We start from the raw sequence: 23,991 nt of genomic DNA on the forward strand, positions 1-23,991 counted from the left end.
CCTGCACCCTGGTTGGGCTGGAAGAGGGAAGGAAGGCAGGGCAACAGTGCCCACCAAGATGAGCCCTGACCCCGCCCCAGATCCCTGGTGTGCAAGGGTTTTCCCCTGGGCTCATGCAACTCACTGACACACCGGGGGGGGGGGGGAGCCAGATCCTATGCCTCAATGGGGTTTCCCCAGCAAAGTGGACATTCCCCCTTCCTACCCCCAGCACAGTCTGGTGCTGATTTAGCCCTACCCGTACAGGTGCAGTGGAAATAGTTCCTCCAGCCCAGGGCCGAGCTGGCATCCAGCATCAGCACACATGGTGGGGATCCCGGCACCTCAGCAGGGGTTCTCCACCCCAGGCAGGGTCCCCTGATCCCTGCCTGCAGAGAAGGAATTTCCTCCTCCCTCCTAACCTTCAGCACAGTCCAGCGCCAGGTTAGCCCTGCTGCTGCAGGTGCACAGTGAGCCCAGAGGAAGTAACAGCAAGTTCCTCCTACCCACAGCCAAACCAGCACCAGACCATGCTAAGCGGTGGGAGGTGGAAATTCTTCCACTGCACAGGCAGCAGGGATCAGGGGACCCTGGCTAGGGCCAGGCAAATCCTGCTGAGGCACAGGATCTCGGCTGCCCCAGGCTGGAGAGACTGCTTCCCCCCCTCCCCACCTGTGTGTCAGTGACTTGTGTGAGCCCAAGGGGAACCCAGGGATCTGAGCTGGGACTGGGGAGGAGGGCAGTACCCCCTGCCCCACCAGGGTGCAGGCAAGACGAGGGCTGCAGAACAGATGCTTTGCTGCCTCAGCTCTGTGACAGGCTGAGGGTGGGGCTGGCCCTGCTCAGACGAAGCAGACAGCTTGGGCCAACGTTAGCCTGCCCACACTGCGGGAGAGCAGGAAGAGGGAGGGAGGCACAAGGCATCCTGGGCTGAGGTGCAGGGATCCCTCCATGTGGACTGATGCAGGCACCAGCTCAGCCCCAAGCTGGAGGGAGTGGGGCCAAGTCAGCAGCAAACCATGGTGAGGGATGGGAGAGGGGAAAGTCCCCTCTGCACTAGTGGCAGGCTTTGGGAGACCCTCCCCAGGGTGGAAGAAACCCCTGCTGAGCCGCAAGGATCTCCCCATTTGGGCTGATGCGGGGCAGAAGCTCAGCCCCAGGATGGAAGCACTGCCCCCCAGTACACATACACCTGGAGGAGTGGGGGCTAAGCCAGTATGAGACTGCTGAGGGCTAGGAGGAAATTCCCCCTGTGGCAAAGCTCAGGGGACCCTGCCCAAGCAGGGGAACCTCCGGTGAGACATTGGGATCTCCCACATGGGCTGATGCCCAGCACTAGCTGGGCAGAAGGAACTACTCCCCTCTGTGGGGAAACAGCAAGAGGTTGGGGGCATGTGCTGAGCAGCCAAACAGGGATGGGCCCCACACGGCTGCATCTGGGCGTGCACCTTTCCAGATTCAAAAGTGAACATCAGTTCAACTTCATTACTGGTTCAATCTACACAGCTTAGAGAAACCTGCAAATATTGAAGTGATTCAGCCTTGGGCTTTTTGACTGTATGTACTTAGCCACAATATCAAGGATAGGTCAGAATATTTTTTACACTATGGATACTTATTTAAAATCTCTGGGTTTATCTTGTGAATCATGTTCGCACATCCAAGGGCACTGACAAATGTGGTGGGGGAGGGGGGAAATGCTCTTTACTACAAGAAGAAGTGCATTAGTTTGACCCAGCTCCACAGCATCTGTATAGATCAGGTACTTCAGTGGGGCTTTTTGGCACTTTTATATAATAGCTGATTAACTTTTATCTAATAACTTATTAGATAAAAGCCCCCCAAAAGCCCTACTAAAGCACCCAATCCATACAGAAGTTGGGTGAGCTGGGTCCAACTAATACGACGCCTCTTCTGGGCATGTGATGGGCTCAGCCCAGGAGTACACCGAGTCTAAAGTAAAGCACTGTTTTTGTTCTTGTTTTTTTCATCGGTAAGCAGAGTAGAAGTGCTAACATTACATGGCACTACTCAGCACCACTAAAAGTAACTCAAAGCACCCCACAGTGCCATGGCACCCTGACTGAGAATCACTGCCTTAGATTCTGGCTCACCTAAGGGAACTGAACTATATTCACTTGTTCAAACCTAAAAAGTAGAGAGTAAACGAATGACAGGAATTAATCTATGACCAGGCAGATACAGAAAAAAAATTTTAAAAAATCTATTGGCCTGATTTTCCCTTCGCTTATACTGGTTTTATGTTACTGCTAACTCCTCTACCTTGACTACAACTTAAATTTACACTTACTCCAAGGCAAACAACATTGTACACAGACCCTTGGTATCAGTGAGATCAGGGCCCAAAGCTTGTAATTGTCCAAATCTGTTCCCAAAAATCATTTGCATTTCAAGAAGAAAAAAAATTAGGCATAATGTACGTCTCAAAAATGGTTCAAGCAGGATTTAGATAAAAGGTACATTTCAGAAAATTTAAGAGCAAAAAAAGATACATCAATATTATAATTATTTCACAAACAAACCAAGCATTATAAATCAAGGAAATTCAGAGATGAAGTTATGCTTAAAAAGAAGTCCAACCCGTTAGAAAAACAGCAGAAACACTCAAACACCCTTATCTGTGTTCCATAGCAATGCCAAAGTGACTGTGATTTTCTTGTATAATGCATTTCCTGAGTTTGCAATCCTAGGCCTCAGGTGATTCCTAAAGACACACTGGGGGAAGGGAGGATATCGTTCTCCCTCTTCATTGTGCCACTATACAGCACAGTTAAGAAAAAAAGTAAGCTGAAGCCATGGAAGGGAAATAGGTATCACAAAAGCAAAGAATAAGTTACATCATTAAAAAACTAACAAGAAATTTGAGAGCCTATATAAAACAAATGCAGTGCACATTAAATCATCTGAAACTGCATATAACTTTAGATTCTTAGCATTGAAGGGGAGAGTGATGGAAGGTATGGCAACGTATGTAATATGGCTAATGGCACTGCGTAAAAAATATTCAAATACTAAAGCAAAATCAAAAGCAGGAGTAAAAGGCAATTCTACTCTCATCTTTTATGATCCCCTTGGAAAGGACAGCTATGCTTCTATTGTTTACCAGGGGGAAATCAACTACAACTGTCTTCTCCATTTTACCCAGCTTGTCTCAGCAGGGGAATTTAAAGATATGTGGAGGGATAGGTAGAAGCACATTAATGAGTCAAATTTAAACCCCTAAGATACAAGTTTTAAAAGTAGCTTAGATTTTAAAACAACCTCTGAGAATATGATGGATGAAGATCCAGCCATTGCTTCTTTTACATTTAAACAAACAGCCCAAAGTCATTTTATTTTTAAAATGTCTGCATTTGTCTTATAGGCAATCAGGACCATCAAGGCTTCGATTTTTTTCCCCGAACTACCTGTTGTTGGAGTAGAACAGGCAGCCCCTGCCAGTGCCAAAAAAAAAAAATTAAAACTACTTCCCAGAAGAGGAATATAAATTGCAGTGCCCCTGCACTCTAGCAGCAACTGCTGCTTTGATCAGCAGGTAGCAGCTTCATTCCTTCAAGACCCCTGGTTAGACTCTTTTTCCTTCAAAAGAAAAGACATAAAGAATCTGAGAATGATGGAATTAATGGGTGGGAATACAGACCAGCTGAGAGTGGCAATAATTGCTCCCTTTTGCAGTCCACTGAGGGAGCATGTAAGTAGCTTTTAGTGGGACTAACCGGGTACTCTCACAATCTGTAGCTTATGAAGAAAGTTTCTTACCTGATGTGTGTTGCAGGAAGGGACTCATACTGGCGAGAAAGAAAGAGCTCTCGGTGTTTCAACTGATGTTTCTGTTTATCAGTCAAATCAGGTTCATTTGCAGTTTCAGACTCTTCTTCAACTTCTTCTGCAGAAAAGCAGAGGGTGGGTTCGAATTAACTCTGCTACTTAAGGCAGCTGTAGGTGCTAATTTATTTTTGAAACCCTTTTGGAAACCTACCTGTACATACTTTTTTTTTTTCAACTGTTGCAAAACAAATCACCATTTTGCATATTCTAATAATTATGAATAAAAAGTCTTTTAAATTCTGTATTTAATTCCTTTTCAAAGTTACATTTTTCCTTCCTCACCTGGTAGTTTTTCAGGGTTATGGATTACAGCACTTTCCTGGCATTCCAGCAAATACTAAGTATGCCCTACCTACTGTTCCTATTCTGTACACAAAAATAAGTGGTTGAAGCCATGCTGAAGGTGTCTTCTAATTTTGAGCTGTTTCCTACACTACACTAGGACATGGTATCCCTATTGAAGTTAGTTATTCTACTGAAACAACAGACAAGAGACTGTATTTTTACCCATGTATCTGACATACATTCTGACATATGTTCTCATGGCAGAATCATGATTGTCTCCAAATTCAGGACTCTTATTCTATGGGCCTATTCCCAGGCCCGTCTCGCCTCCAGGTGGTTTTCAATCTTTTAAACTCAAGACACCCTTCATTATACTCAACATGCCCCCTGGAAATGTATGGGAGGGAGAGAAATAATTTGCTTGTTGAAGTTTCTCACTAGTCTCTCACCCTGAGACAGAGAGAACCAGGTCTACCCTACACCATTTTGCCAGCACAACTATATTAGCTAGGCATATGAAAAAAGGTTCACACTGCTTGACAGCGTAGCTACCAGAAAAACTTCTGGTGTCAACAAAAGGGTGTTTTTTATCACCTTCACAATGTCATTCAGAGAGGTGGAATTGCTATGCCAGCAGAAAATACTCTTTCTGTTGGCATATTTTGCATCTTCACTGGTGAGCTCAAACAACACAATTACATCAGCATAACCATAGAAGCAGTCTCTTCTCAAGTAGATGTGCACACAGACCTTCCTTCTGATGTGGGAAGAGAGAGAAGTCACCAACTCCTACTTACATGTGATGAAAAATACGCAGACTTTAAAAAACAATTTCTTCTACAGATGTTTTATCTGCATATATCTCCATTCTGATAGCTGAAGCTTCAGCACAGTGCCATACTGCTCAGAACATAACCCTTCCAAGGGGTCTAGCTTAAGCATCACAGCTAATTTACCATTTGATAATGGCCGGGCTGCTGTTATGGTATTACCACAATAATTATTTCCTTCATTTAGTCCACCAAGAATCATGCTGTGCAGACGGTGTACCAGAAAGTAAGTTAATTTGGAAGTTTACATTTGTAGAGAGATCCTCCACCCCACTGGAAAACAAACTAGGTTAGAAAGCATACACAAACTATTTCAATACAAACATGAAACATTAAATGAACCAAATGGTCATATATGTCATACAGGAACCATTGCACTAGTCAAATAATAATTTAAAATTGCTATTAAATATGTTAACAAATAATAGACATCGCTAACTTTGTTCCACTTGTGGTCCAGGTCTCATTGATGCACTAGCTTCTCTGGTTTCCTATAGCACTTTAGAGAACCTCAAGTAGCTTTTAGATGAAAAATTTTATTATAAAATTTCTTTATAATAAAGTTAGTAATTAAAAATGACAAATCATAATTGGAAATAAATGTTAAAAGTTAAGCTTTCAAATACATAATGGGTCTAACAGATACAGGTTAGGCGAATCGCACTTGCTGTATTTGAGCACCCTATACACGTGCTGAACATCTGCTCCAATGTGTGCTAATTAGTGCATCAGCTGAGACTAGATTGAGTCTGCTGGAGCATGCTAATTAAAATGCTCTAGCAGACTCCACATCATGTCTATTCAGTGTCCCCAGGCTTCACAATGGTGGCAGGGATGCTTGAACTAAAACTCATCGAAAAAGCTTTAGTTCAAGCGCCCCGCCACCATTTTGAACTGCAGGACACTGAATACACATGACGCTGCGGGCACTTTAATTACACCAGCTCTCTGAGGCACTCTAATTAAAGCACCCCCCTCCCCCACTCTGGAGCACATGTACAGATGCCCTTTGTTTCAGTTACTGCACAAAATCTCAACAGCAAAATATACAATGAAGTTCAAATACCAAAACAGGTTTAAGTCTTTTATCCATTTGTCTTGTTTCTATAACTCCAAGCTGCTCACGGCACACTTTTACTTCCTCTACAATCTGCAAGGTATGTTTAAATGCTTTATGGAGTGCACAAACAAATTACCTGGGGTAAACAAGGGCAGGGATTTATAGTACGTGGCCTATTCTGTGCAACTGCCCATTCATTCATTCTTACTTTGCAGCAAAAGAAATATAACTAACAGTTCCAACTTATAACTGCAATATACATATACCCAATTCTTCTAAACCACTCAAATACAAAACCTCAACTAGAGTAATATATATCGACAGATGCGTGTACATTAGTGAAGTTTTTGTTTGATGTTTGTCCATGAAAAACACGTGACAATGGAATAAAGGTCGAGTGTTTGAGTAGTTTAGTTTTCAATTTAACTTTGAAGTTAACCTTTACATTTTGTAATACAAGTTATACAAGACTTTCTCAGAAGGCTTGCCCCTTCAATCATAGTTTTCACTAAAACAAAAGCCTTCAAGAGCCTCAATTGCTTCTCAGAGTAACTGAATCTTTAGATGAGAAAATCCTAGACAGAATGCTTTTCTTTGAAATAAATATATCCCACTCAACTTAGAAGCCCGTATCTTTTATCATCACTACCACAGCTTCCACTGGATCTGACTTTTGTGCCCTAAAAGATAAATTAACTCATAAGTACACAGCTACAGAAATGTCATACACACACTGGGTATTTAAAAGTTACCCAGTGCCTGAAAGAAACTAACTTTCTTCAGAGTTTCTACTTGTGGCTATGGGTCTCTCCTCCCCCACCCCCAATCTCTGACAGCTGCTTTTCTAATTCTTGCTGGGATATTTGCTTTTAATTTTGAAATCTTGCCCTATCGTTTGCTCCAGGTGCACATAAAGCTATTTTCCTAATTCATTAACTGGCTTCTCAAGCATATCTGACAACTATTTTTCCTGGATCATTTGACCTTTCAAAAATAAGAAGGCATCAAGATTTTTGTTAATTTGCTGTTTCACTTACTTAATGAACCCATCTGTTAGACTGAAGTGCCTTTTACCCATTGCTGAATCTAGCCTCCTACATTTGCTGAAGTATCTTTCAACAAAGGGTATAGTGTTTTTTTGTTTTTATTTTCTTTGCACCGTATCATCACTATGTATAACTGAACTGTTGCTCTGCCATCATAGACAAACTCAAATTTGTCTTTTTTCACCATAGATATGTCTTTGTCTTTTTTAAGATAATAATATTAATAATATTAAAATATGTATTTATTGCATGTATTTAAAAAAGCACATACTAAATACCAATTTTATTTTAATACCAAATTATTCAAATGGTGATACACTGTGGACTCATTGACTAAGTATCTTAAATAAGGTACAAAGCTGTGCTGTATCCACTTTTAAAAAACTAACTATAAACACAGCCGTGGTAAGAATTTGAATTTACTGACAAACATGTATTTTTATTTCACAAAAGTTAACAGAAAAAAATCCTCTTGGCTCAGCACAAAGCAATATCTTACTCAAAAAGAAATGTTTCTTAGGTGAAGATGAGTGCATTTTCCAGGCCTATAAAACAAAAGAGATATTAAAAAGTCTTAATATTTTGGTATTTGTATGCCTGCATATGATCTACTTACAGAAGATTTGGCAGGTTTGGATGAAGTCAAAGAACACTAAGCCCCCACAGCTCAACTTTGTTCCTGCACAGAATATACACTATCTTTGTACAGTTTAAAATTCTCTGAAAATTAAAACTGGAATGTTGGTGTTTACTTTTTTGTTTTAGCTATAAGAAGATAAGCAAAACTGACCTAAAAAGAAAAAATAAAATTCAAGCACCAAGAATCTTTTCTCTCCATTCTCCACATCACCACTGGTGAGTGCTTCACCTCAACCCTTTGAACAGTGATGTCTGCAAGTTTCTTAGAGAGGCACAGCATTGGAAAATGTTACTATTGCCTCTGAATAGTCAGTCCCTTCCTCAGGCAGCATGGAATAGGAGGGAAAAATTAACTGATGCCTCACTTCAAAACAGGTGAACTTCAGTTAACTAGAGCAGGGCCTTAAATAATTAAAGACAGCGGCATATCTACAGGGTGACGTGGTGCAGTCACACCATCCTTTGATTCCAGCTCCACACAAAGTTTAAAACCAGGTACCAGGAAGTGGCAGAAGCATTTCTATTCAGGCAGCACTGAGAGAGTCATCTGACATTGTGGCTCATTATAATTTCATAGCTATCATAGATTTTTAGGGTTGGGAGGGACCTTTTAGATCATCAAGTCCAACCCCCTGCCCTGGGCAAGAAAGAGTGCTGGGGTCAAATGATCCTAGCCAGGTGTTTGTCCAATCTCCTCTTAAATACCTCCAAGGAAGAGGACAGCACCACCTCCTTTGGGAGCATATTCCATATTTTGGCGACCCTCACTGTAAAGAATTTTTTCCTGATAGCCAATCTAAATTTGCTCTCCTTCAGTTTGTGGCCATTGTTTCTAGCTACTCCAATGCACCCATCCCCTTATTTCCTGCTGTCCCCCCCAGTGAGTTTGTAGAGGGCCACAAGATCACCTCTCAGCCTTCTCTTGCAGAGGCTGAAGAGATTCAGGCCCGTCAAACTGGTCCTCGTAGGATTTTTCCTGTCGGCCTTTAACCAGACAGGTGGCCCTCCTCTGAACCCATTCCAGGTTATCTACATCCCTCTTGAAGTACGGCCCCCAAAACTGGATGCAGTACTCCAGCTGCAGCCTGACTGATGCCGCGTATAAGAGAAGTATCACCTCCCTAGACCTGTTTGCGATGCACCTACTTGTACAAGAAAGAGTGCAGTTAGATTTACTTATTACTTCATCACATTGGCAATTCATGTTCATTTTGGAGTCAACTATAACTCCGAGACTCCGTTTCGCAGTTGTGCTACTTAGAGTGGTACCTCCCAGGCTATAGGTGTGTTGATGATTCTTCCTCCCTAGGTGCAACACATGGCACTTATCTTTGTTAAATTGCATCCTGTTCTGTTCCACCCATTTCCCCAGTCTGTCTAAATTCGCCTGGATTCACTCCCTAATTGACCTGAATCCTTCTCCTTCTATCCTTTTTAATGGTCCTGACCTTACAATGATCAAGCTACCTTTTTCTTTTGCAATTCTGCTGCCCCTGATAATGTAGCTCCCATTTCACAGCCCTGCATACTGTTTTTAACTAGCCAAAACCATTAACTCACGTGTGGAAATATTAACTCAGCCATGACAATAACTTTCAGGTAAGCTGTCAACATGTTGAAGGAGGATAGATTTTGTTTTATGAATCTGAAAGATGCAGATTTAATTCTAAAGACAAGACAAAAGAAATAACGTTGTCATTATTTTCCGTTTGCTCTGTTTTTAATGCATGATATATGGTATAGCAAATTAATATATATTCCAATAAAATTGTTGGTGTTTTTACTTTGTTTTTAAACTGATCAGTCAGTCCTGGGGCCAGTTTTGTTCAATATCTTCATTAACAATCTCCAAAATGGGATGGATTGCCCCCTGAGCAAGTTTATGGATGACACAAAACAGGAGGAATAGTAGAGGTAACATGGGGCCTGCTTGGGGCTGATCCAACTATGGCCCGCCCACCTGTTCTTGGGCTAACTGCCTGCCTTCTCTCCCTCCACGCCTTGATCTTAATTAACTGAGGTGTTAATTAAGTGGGAAGCTGCCCATTTTCTGCCCCGCTGCCAGGGGGCAGTATGTGCGGCTCCATTCCTCCCCTACACCGCAACCCAAGCCTCGCAGATGACATCATGATGTTCTCATAAGTACCAGTCCCACACAATGGGCCCCAGAATCCTACTGTAGGACCCCATCCGGTTCTTAGGGCTAGGGGTTTAGGCGCCCCGACTCGCCTTTCACCGGGGTGGTAACTGGCCTGGCATTTCCTGGTGGCTCTCGCACCACTGGGAGCCCCATCAGGCCACCCACTCCCAGCAGGGTGCAGTTTTAGGTCGTACCCAGGACCAGGAGCCTCCTTACCATCCCCTATGGCTCCTCCCTTACCTCTGGATAAAACTCAGCAGCCGTCTGGCCAAGCGGTGTTGTTGCCTGGCCTCTAGCAGCCAAACTGCGCTGTTTACATGAGCAGCCCTGAATCTAAAATGTGTGCCCTCATTAGGCACCTGGTGGCTGCCAGCTCCAGGGCCTTAAAGTGGAAGGCACACACAGTGCCCTGCCACAATAGATATACTGGAGCAACGTTTCCCAACCTTTTTTGCCCCACAGCACACTTACCTAAATAAAAAAGCACCGTGGCACACCAGACACAGATCAGGGCAGGGCAAGGGGTGGCATGGCTAACCGGACCACATTTTGAGCTGGAGCTATGCTCCCACCTGTCTGTGTCTGCAGCAGCAGCAGGCAAGGGGCATGGCTCCAGCCCAAAATGCCATGGCACGCCTTGACATACCTGACAACACATCAGTGTACCACGGCACATTGGTTAGGAAACACTGCACTGGAAGGTAGGGCTAAGATTCAGAGTGACCTAAACAAAATGGAGGATTGGGCCAAGAGAAATCTCAAGAGGTTCAACAAGGACAGGTTCAAAGTCCTGCACTTAAGACAGAAGAATCCCATGCGCTGCTCCAAGAAAGCAGCAGCTCTGCAGAAAAGGGCCTGAAGATTACAGTGGATAATAAGCTGGATATAAGTCAGCAGTGTGTCCTTGGAGATGGTCCTGCTTTGAGCTTTGAGCAGGGGGTTGAACTAGATGACTTCCTGAGGTCCCTTCCAACCCTAATTTTCTACAATGCTATAAATAATATAGCCCTAGGCACCTAGCATATTAGTAAAGCTTCTAGTGTCTTTTTACCTGCATAAAAATGGGTGTTGTGTTGCATGTTATGATGCACTACACCACTGATGTGCAATCTTTTGGCTGGCAGGCCAGTTCCCAGGCCTTCTGCCGGCCAGATCCAGCCGATGGTCCCAATCTGGCATGGGTCAGTCATGGCAGGGTGCCATCCAGCCACATGGAGGGAGGACAGGGGTCAATCGTAACTTTAATTTGGCCCGCAGGTAGGAAATGAGGGCATGTGTGGAAAGGGGAGTGGCCCAGCACCAACCTGGCCCCACGGGAGGGTGGGGGGGGCATGGCTCAGCACTGAGAGGGGGAGGGGAGGAGGCAAGACCCAGCTCCAACCCAGCCCTGCAGGGGAGAGTGGCTTTTCCCAGACCCCAGAGGAGGGGGAAGGGGGCTTCAGCCAGCCTCAATCTGGCCTTCACAGGCCACCCAGCCCTGGGGGGAAGGGCATGGCCCAGACTCATCCCAATGCGGGGGTGGGAGCAGGGGGTGTGACCTGGCCCACCCCTGCTTCATGGTGCTTGGAGTTTGAGAATTTGGCAGCAGGGGAGAATGGCCATATTTAGTGCCACTACTCCCCTGCCACCACATTATCCAATCCAGAGAACGAGATACCTATGGCTCCATAGGCGGGATTTAGCCTATGGGCCAGAGGTTGAACACCCCTGCACTGTACCATCTGCATCCTCCTTTTTAAAAGCCTATATCTGCCCATGATTCAGTCAGAGCAATCTGGTGCACATAAAAGTTGCCCTTTAGTTTCCTGCCCTCCATATTACTCATGCATCTAAGCATTGTCCATAAGTGTAGCATGCAATGCCCTAAAGAAATACATAGGTCTGAATGGCATAGCTCTCCAACCTCGGGGTGGGACACTAGGGAAAGCAGGAGAAAAACCAAAATGAGCTTCACCTTTCTCCTATATTATTTGATGCACACTAGCTTTGGCATTGTCTCCAACATTCCTTAGCATGTGCTAAATATTTACACTATTGTGTAAATGATGTAAAACTTCAAGATGTGATAACCTCAAGGGGTAATATAATGAAAGAGGCTAAGGCTGGATAGTACACACAGGCGCCAGCATAAAAGGCTGGGGGAAAAAAAGGGCCTAATCTTCTTAATGGTTCAGCTGAAGAAAATGTTGTTTGAATGTAACAGTAACTAAATTCTTAAGTTTTATGCAGAACATCATGATCTTTGGTCTTTAAAACCACATAGTGATATGTCAACTTCCTGTATCTACAGAAATACACTTCATTGTTTGTGTGTGGGGGGGGTAAATTTCTGTTAAAGTGGAAACTTTCATGATGAAAGAAGTGGAATGGAAAGTGCCCACCAGCAAAAGGTGACGGCTAGTACCACCTAAATTACTGTTCAGGAATGCAGGCACATCCCTTCTAAGCAAGCTGCGCCAACATTACAGAAGTTGGACAAAAACAGACCACATGCCTCTAATCCAGAGGTAGGCAATTATTTCAGGCAGAGGGCTGCTTACTAAATTTTTTCAAGCTATCAAGAGCCGCATGACAGGCAGCCAGGGGCAGATAAATATTAAATTTCTACATTTTTTAGGGGCCCTGTAGGACGGCTAGAATGGCCTGGCAGCCCGCATTTTGCCCATCCCTGCTCTAATCACTGAGTGGAGTTCAGACTCAACACCATCTGGCATTTCCTGGTGGCTACCTGAAGGCCCCTCTCTTATAGTGACTGAGTGATGTGGCTCACCCCATTCACCATACAGGATACCTAGGAGACTAACCTTTTGTTAGCATCAGACTTCTGGGACAAGGTGCTTACATTTTAAGAAGCACAATGTCCAAGTGCAAGCATTTTAGAGGTCAGTTAGGATCTAGCCCTTAACCCTGTCTCTAGAGGAAACAGATTCTTAACCGTTCTTTGCATCAAAATAGCTGATAGCAATTAAGAGGAAATTTTAACCTTCATTCTTCACACATATGCACTGAAAAGCTAAACTGAAAACAGACTACATTCTAACATGTCACTGATTCTTCCATTACTTCCTCTTGTGTCATACTGTAAGACTCTTATTGTCAGAATATGATGCCCTTCATTTAATAAACTGAAAATTACCATACAGTAATTATCTGTTTTTCTTATGTCGTTTCATATTTTGAGCGGTTCTCTCGCTTTGTTTATGCTTAACTAATACAGTGACTCAAAACTGCCTTTAACATTATAACAGAACCAGTGATGGCTTTTCCCCATAGAGGAATTATACCCACTTAATTTTAAATGGTTTAAGAAAAAACAAATTTAAATTTACAGTAAAATTAGACTAAATTCCTGTAAGGACACATGTATTATTTAAATCTGACTCCTACTGGTTTCATTTGTTCCTGGTAGTTTACAAAAGCAACAGATGACCACCTATATACAAAAGTGCACAGGTTTAACTAAATTTATTTTTTTTTAAATCACACCTTTAATTATGTCAGTGTAACTTTGTTTATACTAGGCGAAAGGTATACACCTTGCATTAAAGACATGTTTCTGAATCTTCTCCTTTCTCTCCCTGTACACCTCTTTATTCTATATTGTCTTAGACCTATATGCTTCCTACATACAGCATGATTTAGAACCCACAGATAAAACTGACATGAATATTGAGTAAAAACAAGTTTAACACAAAAATAAAAAAGAAAGATGCTACTGTGCACGGGTTTCTTTTCAGATAAGCAACTAGGTTATCAAATTTACATTTGCTTCAAGAGTGCTATACAATTTATTACATTGATTTCTTTTGTTAAGTTTACTTAGTGCCAAAATCAGGAAAGGGAAATACATGTAAATATACCATAGTTACTTGCATACCACCACACTTTTTTCCCAAACTTGGGGTGTGTATTTTAAGCAAGGAAACCGATTTCTGCACCTGTATGGAGGCATGGGAATATTGGAATGGCTGCCAGGAACTATGCTAGGCTCTGGGCTCCACAGTCATTCTGCTTTCCCACAAAAAAGTACATATAATGCTCCTGCCTTTGTTCAAGGGAATTTATATCATCACACAGCCTCACAAGACAGCAAAGAGACTCCTTACCCGGTAAGAACTGTCTGCCCAGAGGAGTATTCCATCTATTGACTCATCTGTAAAATACTATGAAATATGAACTTTTATGTCTACCCAAGCGAACTTTTACAATCTTTTCTCTGATCTCTGATGAAGGGTGTTTGTGCCCAAAAGCTTGCAATTAAAGATTTTTTTTTGAAAAAATCTTGTTGGTCTAATAAAAGATATCACTTCTACTATTAGCCCTGATTGCTTTATCTTAATTGAAGGAATGTGATATGTAAGAAAATGCAGTGAGTCATTTTGTATTCTGGCTGATAATCAGAAGTTTTCTGGGAGGAGTCAAACATCTTACTCAACTCTATGGGCTAACCTGTATGGTCTAAATGCTATCAATAGGAGCACATATGTGTAAGAGCTACACAGTTTTGGTCAGTTTGTGGCCCGCATGGAGGAATGAAACAAAATAGGCAGAAAAAGAAATATTCTAACTACTAATTTGTATAGCATCATGTATTAGTGAGAGCCAAAAGTACAGTAAAATTAAATTATTAATTATTTTAAATTAATTAATACCATATCTATCATCTACATCCAAGTAACATACAATGTGAACTTGAAATAAACTGTACTTATATGAACAATGATATTATAAAGGTCACTGATATTACAGAATTAAATATAAAATACCTTTCACAAGTTTTCATCCTTTTTGGAACATCTGCTAATAGATAACCCTTGTATATCCTATTTTCTCTGACTATTTTCAAGAACCTAGTAGCTTTTTATGACCCCTTAAAAACCATTAGAAACAGTTCCCTTTAATAGTCATGAAAATCAGTAAACCATATTGATGGTTTATCTAGTTATATATGATTATATTATTTTTAAAAGACATTTACATGTAATTTCTCTTGTATGTAGTCGCAGGAAGCATGATAAAATGTGTTGCTTAAATTATCGCAAGATGACAATGACTAAATGAGTTATAACTGGGGGCCTACCTAACTCACACCAAGAGAAACCAATTTTTGCAGCTTGGTCACAGCCCAAAGAGCCAATGTCACTGTCATTTCATGGCAGCCCCACCCCTTGGCACCAACTGGTGGAGAGCTACCGGGGGAAAGAAGGGGGCGGCTGCCATCTTGACTGGTGGCTGCCTTTTGTGCAGGCCTGCCCCTGGGGGCTGATTGGTGGAGAGGCATGAGGGGTCAGCCACCATCTTGGCAGCTGCCCTTCATGCCGCCCTGTAAGCCAGCACCTTCCCCTCCCAGGCGGGCTACATAGCTGGGCCTAAATGGCAGTGAAGATCACTGGCTCTCACTGGGGAGTTGGCATTTTCTTTTTATTACGTTTTTTGGGGCATTTTTTGCTTGATTTCCTGGGAAATCGGAGCCAATACCATTTTCACAGCAATCACAGAGATTGCCATTTTCCACAGTTTCTGAAAAAGCTGCAAAACCACATTTTATGTAGGTCCCTAGTTATAACTTTCATGTTTATTATAACCTCTGTAGCAAAAGAATATAATAAAAAATAATTCCGGTTTTGAAGCCAGGATTTTTTTCTAAATATAAAGATGTTTCAGAGGAGGTAGGAGGTTGACAGGGAAATACTACAAATTACCATAAAAACCATAATGCATTTGTTTTCTCTGAAGAGAATGTAATATATTGCAAGTTGTACCAAGTCCAGTTGCAGATAGAGATCTAAATATACCAGTTTTTTCCTATTCCTCATCACTGGAAACTATTTTTATGAAAGTCCAAAGTCTTGATTGAGTACATAAACAACTCATGGAAATGTGGGAACAATCCTGAACACATATTAGTGGGTCAAAGTTGGTGAACAAGGAGCTGAACTGGTGTACTGCAATTAACAGAATCATAGAAAATCAAGGTTGAAATTACCGATCAAATCTCCTTCAATTTCTCCTTCATCCCTTTTTAATGTTTTCTTATAAACCTATAAAGTGCCTGGCATGTTTTAGCACAAGTTAATACAAAAGCAAAACAAAACATCACTACCTCTATTGGATCACTGCTTTTTCAGTTTAATTTCAGTCATTTGATATATAACCCCTAACTCCTTTTCATTTGGCCAAAATGGCACAGTGATGAAAAACTGAAGACCCTTGATAACCAACATTAAAATATGTATCTTCCTCAAAAAGTAATAACACAAAATCATTACTTATTCTACACTAGCCATAATTCTGGGGGATTCACCATCTACGTGTACCCCATTTTTGGCATAAATACACCCAAAATGCATGACACCAGAATGCTTTTTGAGTAGCAATGTCCATTCGATCCACACCTGGACATGTGGCATGGCAACTGTAGCCACTCTCCTGTCCTTTCAGGAAAACAGATTCCAAATTGTCCCTAGCAGGGGAGGAACGTTGTTCAATAAGCAATAACACATCTCAATCACAGATACAGTTTGGTAAGCAAGTGGTATGGTGAGTGACTGTTTACATGTGTCTACTTCTGATAACTCACATGCAGTAACTCGCATCCTGAAGGGGGATGCTCACAGCATACCAGATTAATGACTATTGAACAGTCTGCTGAAGTGGATGCTGGATCTGGGCCAATGAGGCAGTGCTAAATGAAGATGTAAAGTGAATGACAGGCAGCAGCTTTATGCATTTTTAAAATGGATATCTTGCCAACACGTAGCAGAAGCTGCTGGTGGAAGTAAGCCTAACTGGCCCAAACCCCAAACTCATTTCAACCATCTCTGAATGGAGATGGGTTGCTCCCTTCATTCTGTCAGCAAATTCTGGAAACAAACAATCTTGAATTCATGGGGTCCTCGAGAGTTGGGAAACTGAGTGTCCAAGATGAGTGGTCGTTCCTTAAGGAGACGATCCTCCATGTCCAAGGGGTGACAGTCCCAATGAGAATCAAAGGGAGCAAGAGTGCTCAAAAGCCCCCCAGCTCATCAAAAGCATTCAGGAACACCTGAAAGCCAAAAGACAGGCATACGCCCAGTGGAAGGGAGGGGCTATCACCAAAGAGTAGTATACCTCCGTCGCTCGGGCTTGTAGGGGAGCTGTTAGGAAAGCTAAGGCAGATACAGAACTAGGGCTAGCATTAAGGATCAAGGACAACAAAAAGTCCTTTTTTTAAATACATAAGGAATATGAAGAAAGCACCAGGTAACTTGGGGCCCCTGAGGGATACAATAGGCAATCTGGTGGTTGCACCAGAGGAAAAGACCGACCTTTTTAACAATTTCTTTGCCTCCTTTTTTTTGTGCTGGGACTAGGACTCCCCCAGTGAGACTCAGGAGAAACTCTGACAGGGCTAGTGTTGGGGAGGACAGAGTTAGGGAACTTCTGGAGGGGCTGGATGTGTTCAAATCAGCAGGTCCAGATGTTCTCCACCCCAGGGTGCTGAGGGAATTGGCAGGGGTTATTGGTTCTCTGGCCAGATGACAGATGACTGGAAGAGGGCCAATGTGGTCCCCATTTTCAAAAAAGGGAAGAGGGAGGACACGGGCAACTATAGGCCCATTAGTCTTACTTTGATCCTGAGGAAGCTCTTTGAGAAGATTATCCAGGAGCACAACTGGGAAGGACCAGCGGGGGGTGGGAACAATGCTCAGGGGCAACCAGCGTGGCTTCATTAGCAGCAGGTCCTGTCAGACAACTGTGATTGCCTTCTATGATCAGGTCACAAAATCACTGGATGCAGGTGTCGTGGTGGATGTAGTCTTTCTGGACTTCAGGAAGGCCTCTGACGCTGTCTCCCACCCCATTCTCATTAAAAAGCTATGCGACAGTGGCATTGATGCCTACACAGTTAGATGGGTCGCAGATTGGTTAAGGGACCACACCCAGAGAGTGGTGGTAGCAGGGCTCGGTCCTTGGGTCTGCACTGTTTAATCTCTTTATTAGTGACTTCGATGAGGGGGTGAAAAGCACCCTGTTCAAATTCACTGACGACACCAAGATCTGGGGCGAGGTGGGCACACTAGAAGGGAGGGAAAGGATACAGTTGGACCTGGACAAGTTACAGGGGTGGACAAATGAGAATAGGATGGGATTCAATACTGACAAGTACAAGGTGATGCATGTGGGCAGTAAGAACCAGTAGCATACCTACAGGCTGGGGAACTCCCTTCTCGTTAACACAGTGACAGAAAGGGATCTTGGAGTCATTATTAATTCCAAAATGAACATGGGTCACCAATGTGAGGACGCAGTCAGCAAGGCCAACCGCACCTTGTCATGCATCCACAGATGTATCATAAGCAGGACCAAGGAGGTGATCCTCCCCCTCTGTGCAACACTGGTCAGGTCACAGTTAGAGTACTGCGTCCAGTTCTGGGCATCGCACTTTAGAAGGGATGCAACCACCATCGAGAGGGGCTAGAGGAGGGCCATTAGCACGATCCAGGGACAGCAGGGCAGACCCTATAAGGAGAGACTATGGGGCCTGAACCTGTTCTTCCTTCACAAGAGAAGGTTGAGAAGAGACCTGGTGGTCATCTACAAACTTACCAGGGTGGACCAGCAGGGAATGGGAGAGACCCTGTTCACCCATGCACCTCTCAGAGTAACAAGGAATAATGGCCGTAAATTGTTTGAGAGTAGGTTCAGTCTGGACATTAGAAGACACTATTTCACAGTCAGGGCAATTAGGATCTGGAACCAACTTCCAAGGGAAGTGGTGCTGGTTCCTACCTTGGGGGTCTTTAAGAGGCCTGACAATTACCTGGCTGAGGTCCTATGAGCCCAGTATTCTCTCCTGCCCATAGCAGGGGGTCAGACTTGATGATCTGCAAGGTCCCTTCCGACCCTACATCTATGAATCTATGAATAATGTCTTGTCCAGATGGACAGGTCCCTCTTATCTCCCAAGTATGAATTTCTCATACTATTTGCTTATCTCTTCCCCACTCCCACTAATTAATATTAATGAAGATGAAAGCCAAATGCCACTATATGGAAAAACAGTAGGCGGGGTTGTTGTAAAGGCACTTTGTCCTAGTGGAAGACAATGCAAGAAACTACACCAGAAAGGCCTGAATCTCTCCTATTCATCTAGTCAAGGTAATGGTCACTAAATGGTCTTCATAGGTGATCTTCATAAACAACTGGTGTAAACAAAGGATACCTGAAGCTCAGAGAAACAAGCCATTAAACCTCTTAAAGTTGACGTCCCATTGGACAGTACCTTTAGTACTTCTCTGATAGGTAGAAAAGCATAAATAAGCCACTTGAAAAATCTAGGTATGGCAGAATCGAAGACTACAGTGTGGACTTATAAATGCAGTACTGAGCCAGACGCGCTTAAATGGAACTAATAGCAAGCATAGGTACCTAAAGGCAATTAGGAAGATGTCCCAAGGGGAGGATAGAGCATTTCCTACAATCCAGCTAAAGAATCTCTTCATGTAGAAGCAGAAGCAAGTGTAGTAGAGCCATTTCTGCAAGAAGCTAGTGTTTTGAACTGTCAAGGAACAAGCCCTGCTAGCAGATGTTAGCCATCCAGCATCCACTGTGAATGGAGGGATACAACAGGCATTTCTACATCTCCCCCAGAACAGCTATATGAAGAACAACAGGTTTCACTTGGTCCCAGAGATGAATGGCTTTCTGCCACAGCAAGACCCTCTGATCATTGATACAGTACATCACGACAGTGTTGTCAGCAAGTATTTACAGTCCAACACCTAGAAGCACTGGCAGAAAAGGACAGGCACATCAACAAACAGCTCTCAGTTCAATAACTTTTTGTGAAGATTTTTCCTCTTGGTGAGAAAAGAGACCATGGCTCCAAACATAGCCCATATGCACTTCTCCATCCATTACTGGTTATCACATTGAGAATAGGTGAGGAGAAAAGGGCACCTTGATACATTTGTGCTGACTAGCAGTACATCAGTAAAGATTTTCTTGGCTGATACCAATAGCTGATTATTCACCAGGCACATCAGCTGATACCAATCTGATAACTGATTTACAGGAGCACAGCCAGGCAACGTGGAGAGCAGCTCCCTGCAGGTAAGTCTGTGGCGGGGAAGAGACATGGGGAGGGGGAACAGATCAAGGCCCCCACAGTAAGGGAGGGAGTGGGGCAAAGGCAGGGGCTGGGGGTGATGCCCAGCCAGGGCAGTGAACGGGACTCAGGAGCTGGGGTGGGGAGCAGGATGGATCCCAGCTTTTAAAAATAGCAGTGGAGGCGCTTGAACTAAAGCTTGTCAAATGAGCGTTAGTTCGAGTGCCACCACCACTATTTTTAAGTGTCAGGACTCTTTTAGAAGCAGAGCCAAGTGGAGTGAGGGTGGAGGCTGCCTGTTGTGGGCTCGGGGCTCTCGGCCTTGCTGCCTTCGCCCCAGGAGTCGCATGCTAGCTGCGCATCCCCTGCCCACCCACCAGCAGCAAGTACAACTCACCACCACCACTACTGCAGGGCGGGCAGGGGACATACAGCTCCTGGGGAAAGGCAGCACGGCAGAGAGCCCGGAGCCCACAGCAGGCAGCCCACCTTCACCCCACACACAAATCTGGGGGAGGGGAACACAGTAGCGGGGAGCCGCCCTCACTCCTGACCACCCTCATGCCCCCCTGAAAAGCCACCACTGGCTCTGTCCCACTCCCCACCCTGGCTACAATGTCTCAATCATTATCCTGGCTGAGAAGCACCCCCAGCCCCAACCCCTGCCCCAGCCCCTCCCACACTGTGGGGGCCTTGACCTCTCCCCTGACCCTTTCCCTCCCCCATACCCCTTTCCCTCCACAGATTTACTTGCAAGTCGCTGCTCTCCGCACTGCTCAGCTCCATTCCTGGCCACACACATGCTACAGCTGTATACATGCACACAGTGTCCGGGGGCTCTGGCCAAAAGGCGTATTATATTTATCAGTGACATTATTGGCTACACCAGCCAAAAGAAGCCAATAGCTGATAATGTTAATTTCCCTTTTATCAGTGCTGATCCACTACAGCACCAATATATCGGTGCACCTCTATTGTGAGTGTCTTCCACCAGTCCTGGGGAGGACAGAACTATCTAGCTAACTAAGACAAAACATCATATATAATTAGAAACCTAATTAATTTGCAGCGCGACAAAGGACTTTTTGTGGCTTGGTTGTGGCATAAAAAGCCAACTTCATAGGCATTTCCTGGTGGCCCTGCCCCTTGCCTTTGATTGGTAGAAAGGTCCTGAGGAGAGGAGGGACAAAGGGGCAGCCACTATCTTGGTTGCTGGCTGCCCTTCATGCTGCCCCACCAGCCAGAGCCTTCCCCTCCCAGGCAGGCTAGGAGGCAGCGAGGACCGCTGGCTCCCACTGAGGAATCAGCATTTTATTTTTGTTAATTTTTTTTTAAGTTGATTTTATAGTCTCTCAGATTTTGCTAAATGGTTTCACAGAAACCATGAAATCCGGGAAATCGCAAATTTAGTAGGTTCCTAGATATGTCTGCCAGGTAGACACACTTGTCTCAATCACCCTTGTACTACTGCAAGTCTGGCAATCTGTCACATAGCCAATAATTTCAAGAAGCCATTAAGTTTCAGGAAAATTCTGACTGATGGTCTCATGTGAGACTGAAATTGATTGCAAAAGGTAGGCCTTTTCTGCTACGAAGATCAAATCTACCCACATATGCTTTGTCCTCTGGGTAGAGGTGAGAATTGATTTTGCCTTATTGACTCTTGACTTTTATGGCATCAAATACACCCAAGGATTATAGTGATTGATTCATTCACCTAATGAAGAGGCTGACCCCACACCTCATCCAAAATCTGATAGGGATAAATCCTTCATTTCCTCTAGAAAGCTACCACTATCACCCAAAAGCCTAAAGGATACCAAAAGAAGAAAATTCTGTACTGAGTGTATCTGAAGTAATTCTTGTGAGCTGAGTGAACGGTGATTATGAAAGTATGCCTCTTGCATGTCTAGATTTGAAAGCTCCTCTACACATCACCATGCTGACCTAGAATCAACAGATGAACATACTGAGTGACGAGATAGTTATGGGACATCCCTCCTTTGGTTTTGGAATCAGGAGAGAAGAGTTGAATCCCCTGCCCTACAATGCCACAAGCATTTCTTCACTTCTCCAAAATGTAGGAGTTGCATCCTGAGGCACATCTCATGATGGGGACCCCAAAAATTGAAAGGAGGGAACTGGTAAGAGGATTCCTTGTCTTCAATCTCCAGGCCCTAAGACTGCATTTCCAACTATCCTGAAAACCAAAGTTAAAGCTTCCAAAAGAAGAAGGAAGTTGGATCTTCTGGCTGTGCAAGGAGTTCAACTGCACTCTCAAAGCCGCTGGCAGGAGATGTGACGAATGAGTAACAAATGAACAGCAGACAAACAAGGGGAAAGAGTGTCTCCTCAGAGGCCATGTTGTTTGCAGATGATACAACTTTCAGTATTCCACAGATTACAATCAAGAAGGCCTGCACAGTTTTTTTTGTGGTCACATTACCTTAAGCCACTGTGTCTGAGGCGCTGAGGGGGCAGCTTGCAGCAAGTTGTCAGAAACCAGGTATCCTTCATGAAACACTTCTCCCTGGGCACATCTACATGAGCAATTAATGTGCATGAATAAACTCTAGTGCAGTTTATGCCAGAATTTATTACTCCCAGGCATAGCATTTACACATGCACATAGAACCACAGCATGTTGAGCCAGGGCAGCACAGCCCTGGCTGGCAGGGGACCCGTTGGGGGCCAGCTGGCTAGCCCAGGGCTGCCCAAGTCCAAATCAACATGCTGCAGCAGGGCTGGGACATGAGCATGCTACAGTGCAGGGCTAGCTGTCAGGCAGCTCCCACACTACAGCACCCTCATGCCCCAGTCAGCCCTGGTCATGATCTACACATGTGTTGCAGTGACATAAATAACCCTACCACAGGACATTGTGTCATGCAATCATATCCTACGGCAGAGTTAATTAGTTTACTCCAGCTTAATAGCACTGTGCATGTAGGCAGTAATGCTTTATTGCAGTGCTAATTAGTCAACTCCGCAGTAAAGCACATGTGTAGATGCCTCCCTGTGTCCATGTGGGAATCTCTCTACAAACTGGGATCATCAGTAGTCCCAAATTAGGTAACTGCATTTGCAATTGTTTGCAGTATGCAAGTCCCTAAGAAAAAGGTTCAAGTTGTTTAGGTCTTTGCTGCCAAGAGGTCATTTTAGGTCATCCATGTGGCTTCAGCCTCTCCTTGAGGGCAGCTGTTGAATGCTTATAAAAGTACTTGAAGACTTTAGAAGGGTCAGGGTAACAGTAGTCCTCTTTCTGGAAAGTGGAAGCCACGAGTGCAAGTGTTTGCCAAAGGTCCTTGGCTGTTTACAACCTACCAGAGATGAAAAAATGTCAAGAAGTTTGAGAATCATATCTTACTCTGTTTCCACTGGGATCCCCATAGCCAACCTCCTCAGAAGTTTCTGAGAGACTCAGCAGGCTATACCCCAATGCTCCCCACTATAAAGATGGGCTCTCCAGCTTCCTTCCTTCCACATTACTGCACAAATGGTGGGCACTTCCAGTTTCACTTTATCTTACAACCCGGCATACCAGTTAGCAGAGCATGCTGGCTTGCACGATGCCGGATAACAGAACTTTTACCATACTAAGGCCTTCAGCACCAATTGCTCTGGTACTTGCTGTGTTGATGCTGAGGACTTCGGAGCACTGCTCTGAAGTACCAGGCACATGAAATCTAAATCCAGATCCAATGGTGAACACGTGGTGCCAACACGCGAGCAGGACCACTTCTGGTCTCTGATCTACTGCCTATGTTAACCTTGCTTGGTGAGGAAAATAAAGATTTACATCTCTGAATACCATGAGACTGGTGCTCTTTACACCCTTTCTCTTCACTTGGCTTTATATACTCTGACCTCAAAGTTTATTAAAGAATATTTTACCTATTACAAAAATTCATTAGAGTCCCTGTTCAACCCAATTAAATATGTATTTTATCTTATTTGAGGACAAGTTGTATATGACAAGTGCCTTGTTTCTGAAAGGCAGAATGAAGAAAAGAGAGTTTCCCTTGAAAATACTGGTAAGTATGTTTATTTTCCCAGGGACAAAACACAGGCAG

The 23,991-nt window shown here is 43.8% G+C and overlaps 1 protein-coding gene across 1 annotated transcript in view; it reads right to left on the reverse strand.

Annotated features, from left to right (window-relative positions):
- The window catches only part of MTA3 (metastasis associated 1 family member 3), a 163,671-nt gene that overhangs the window by 114,881 nt on the left and 24,799 nt on the right, over nucleotides 1-23,991 (reverse strand). Inside the window, exon 3 of the mRNA XM_019549403.1 lies at nucleotides 3,760-3,886. Within this exon, the coding sequence (XP_019404948.1) occupies nucleotides 3,760-3,886 (127 nt within the window). The remainder of the gene's footprint in view (nucleotides 1-3,759; nucleotides 3,887-23,991) is intronic.

Source organism: Crocodylus porosus, unplaced genomic scaffold (genome assembly GCF_001723895.1).
Source record: "Crocodylus porosus isolate Cpor-Errol unplaced genomic scaffold, CroPor_comp1, whole genome shotgun sequence".
Classification (NCBI taxonomy): Eukaryota; Metazoa; Chordata; order Crocodylia; family Crocodylidae; genus Crocodylus; species Crocodylus porosus.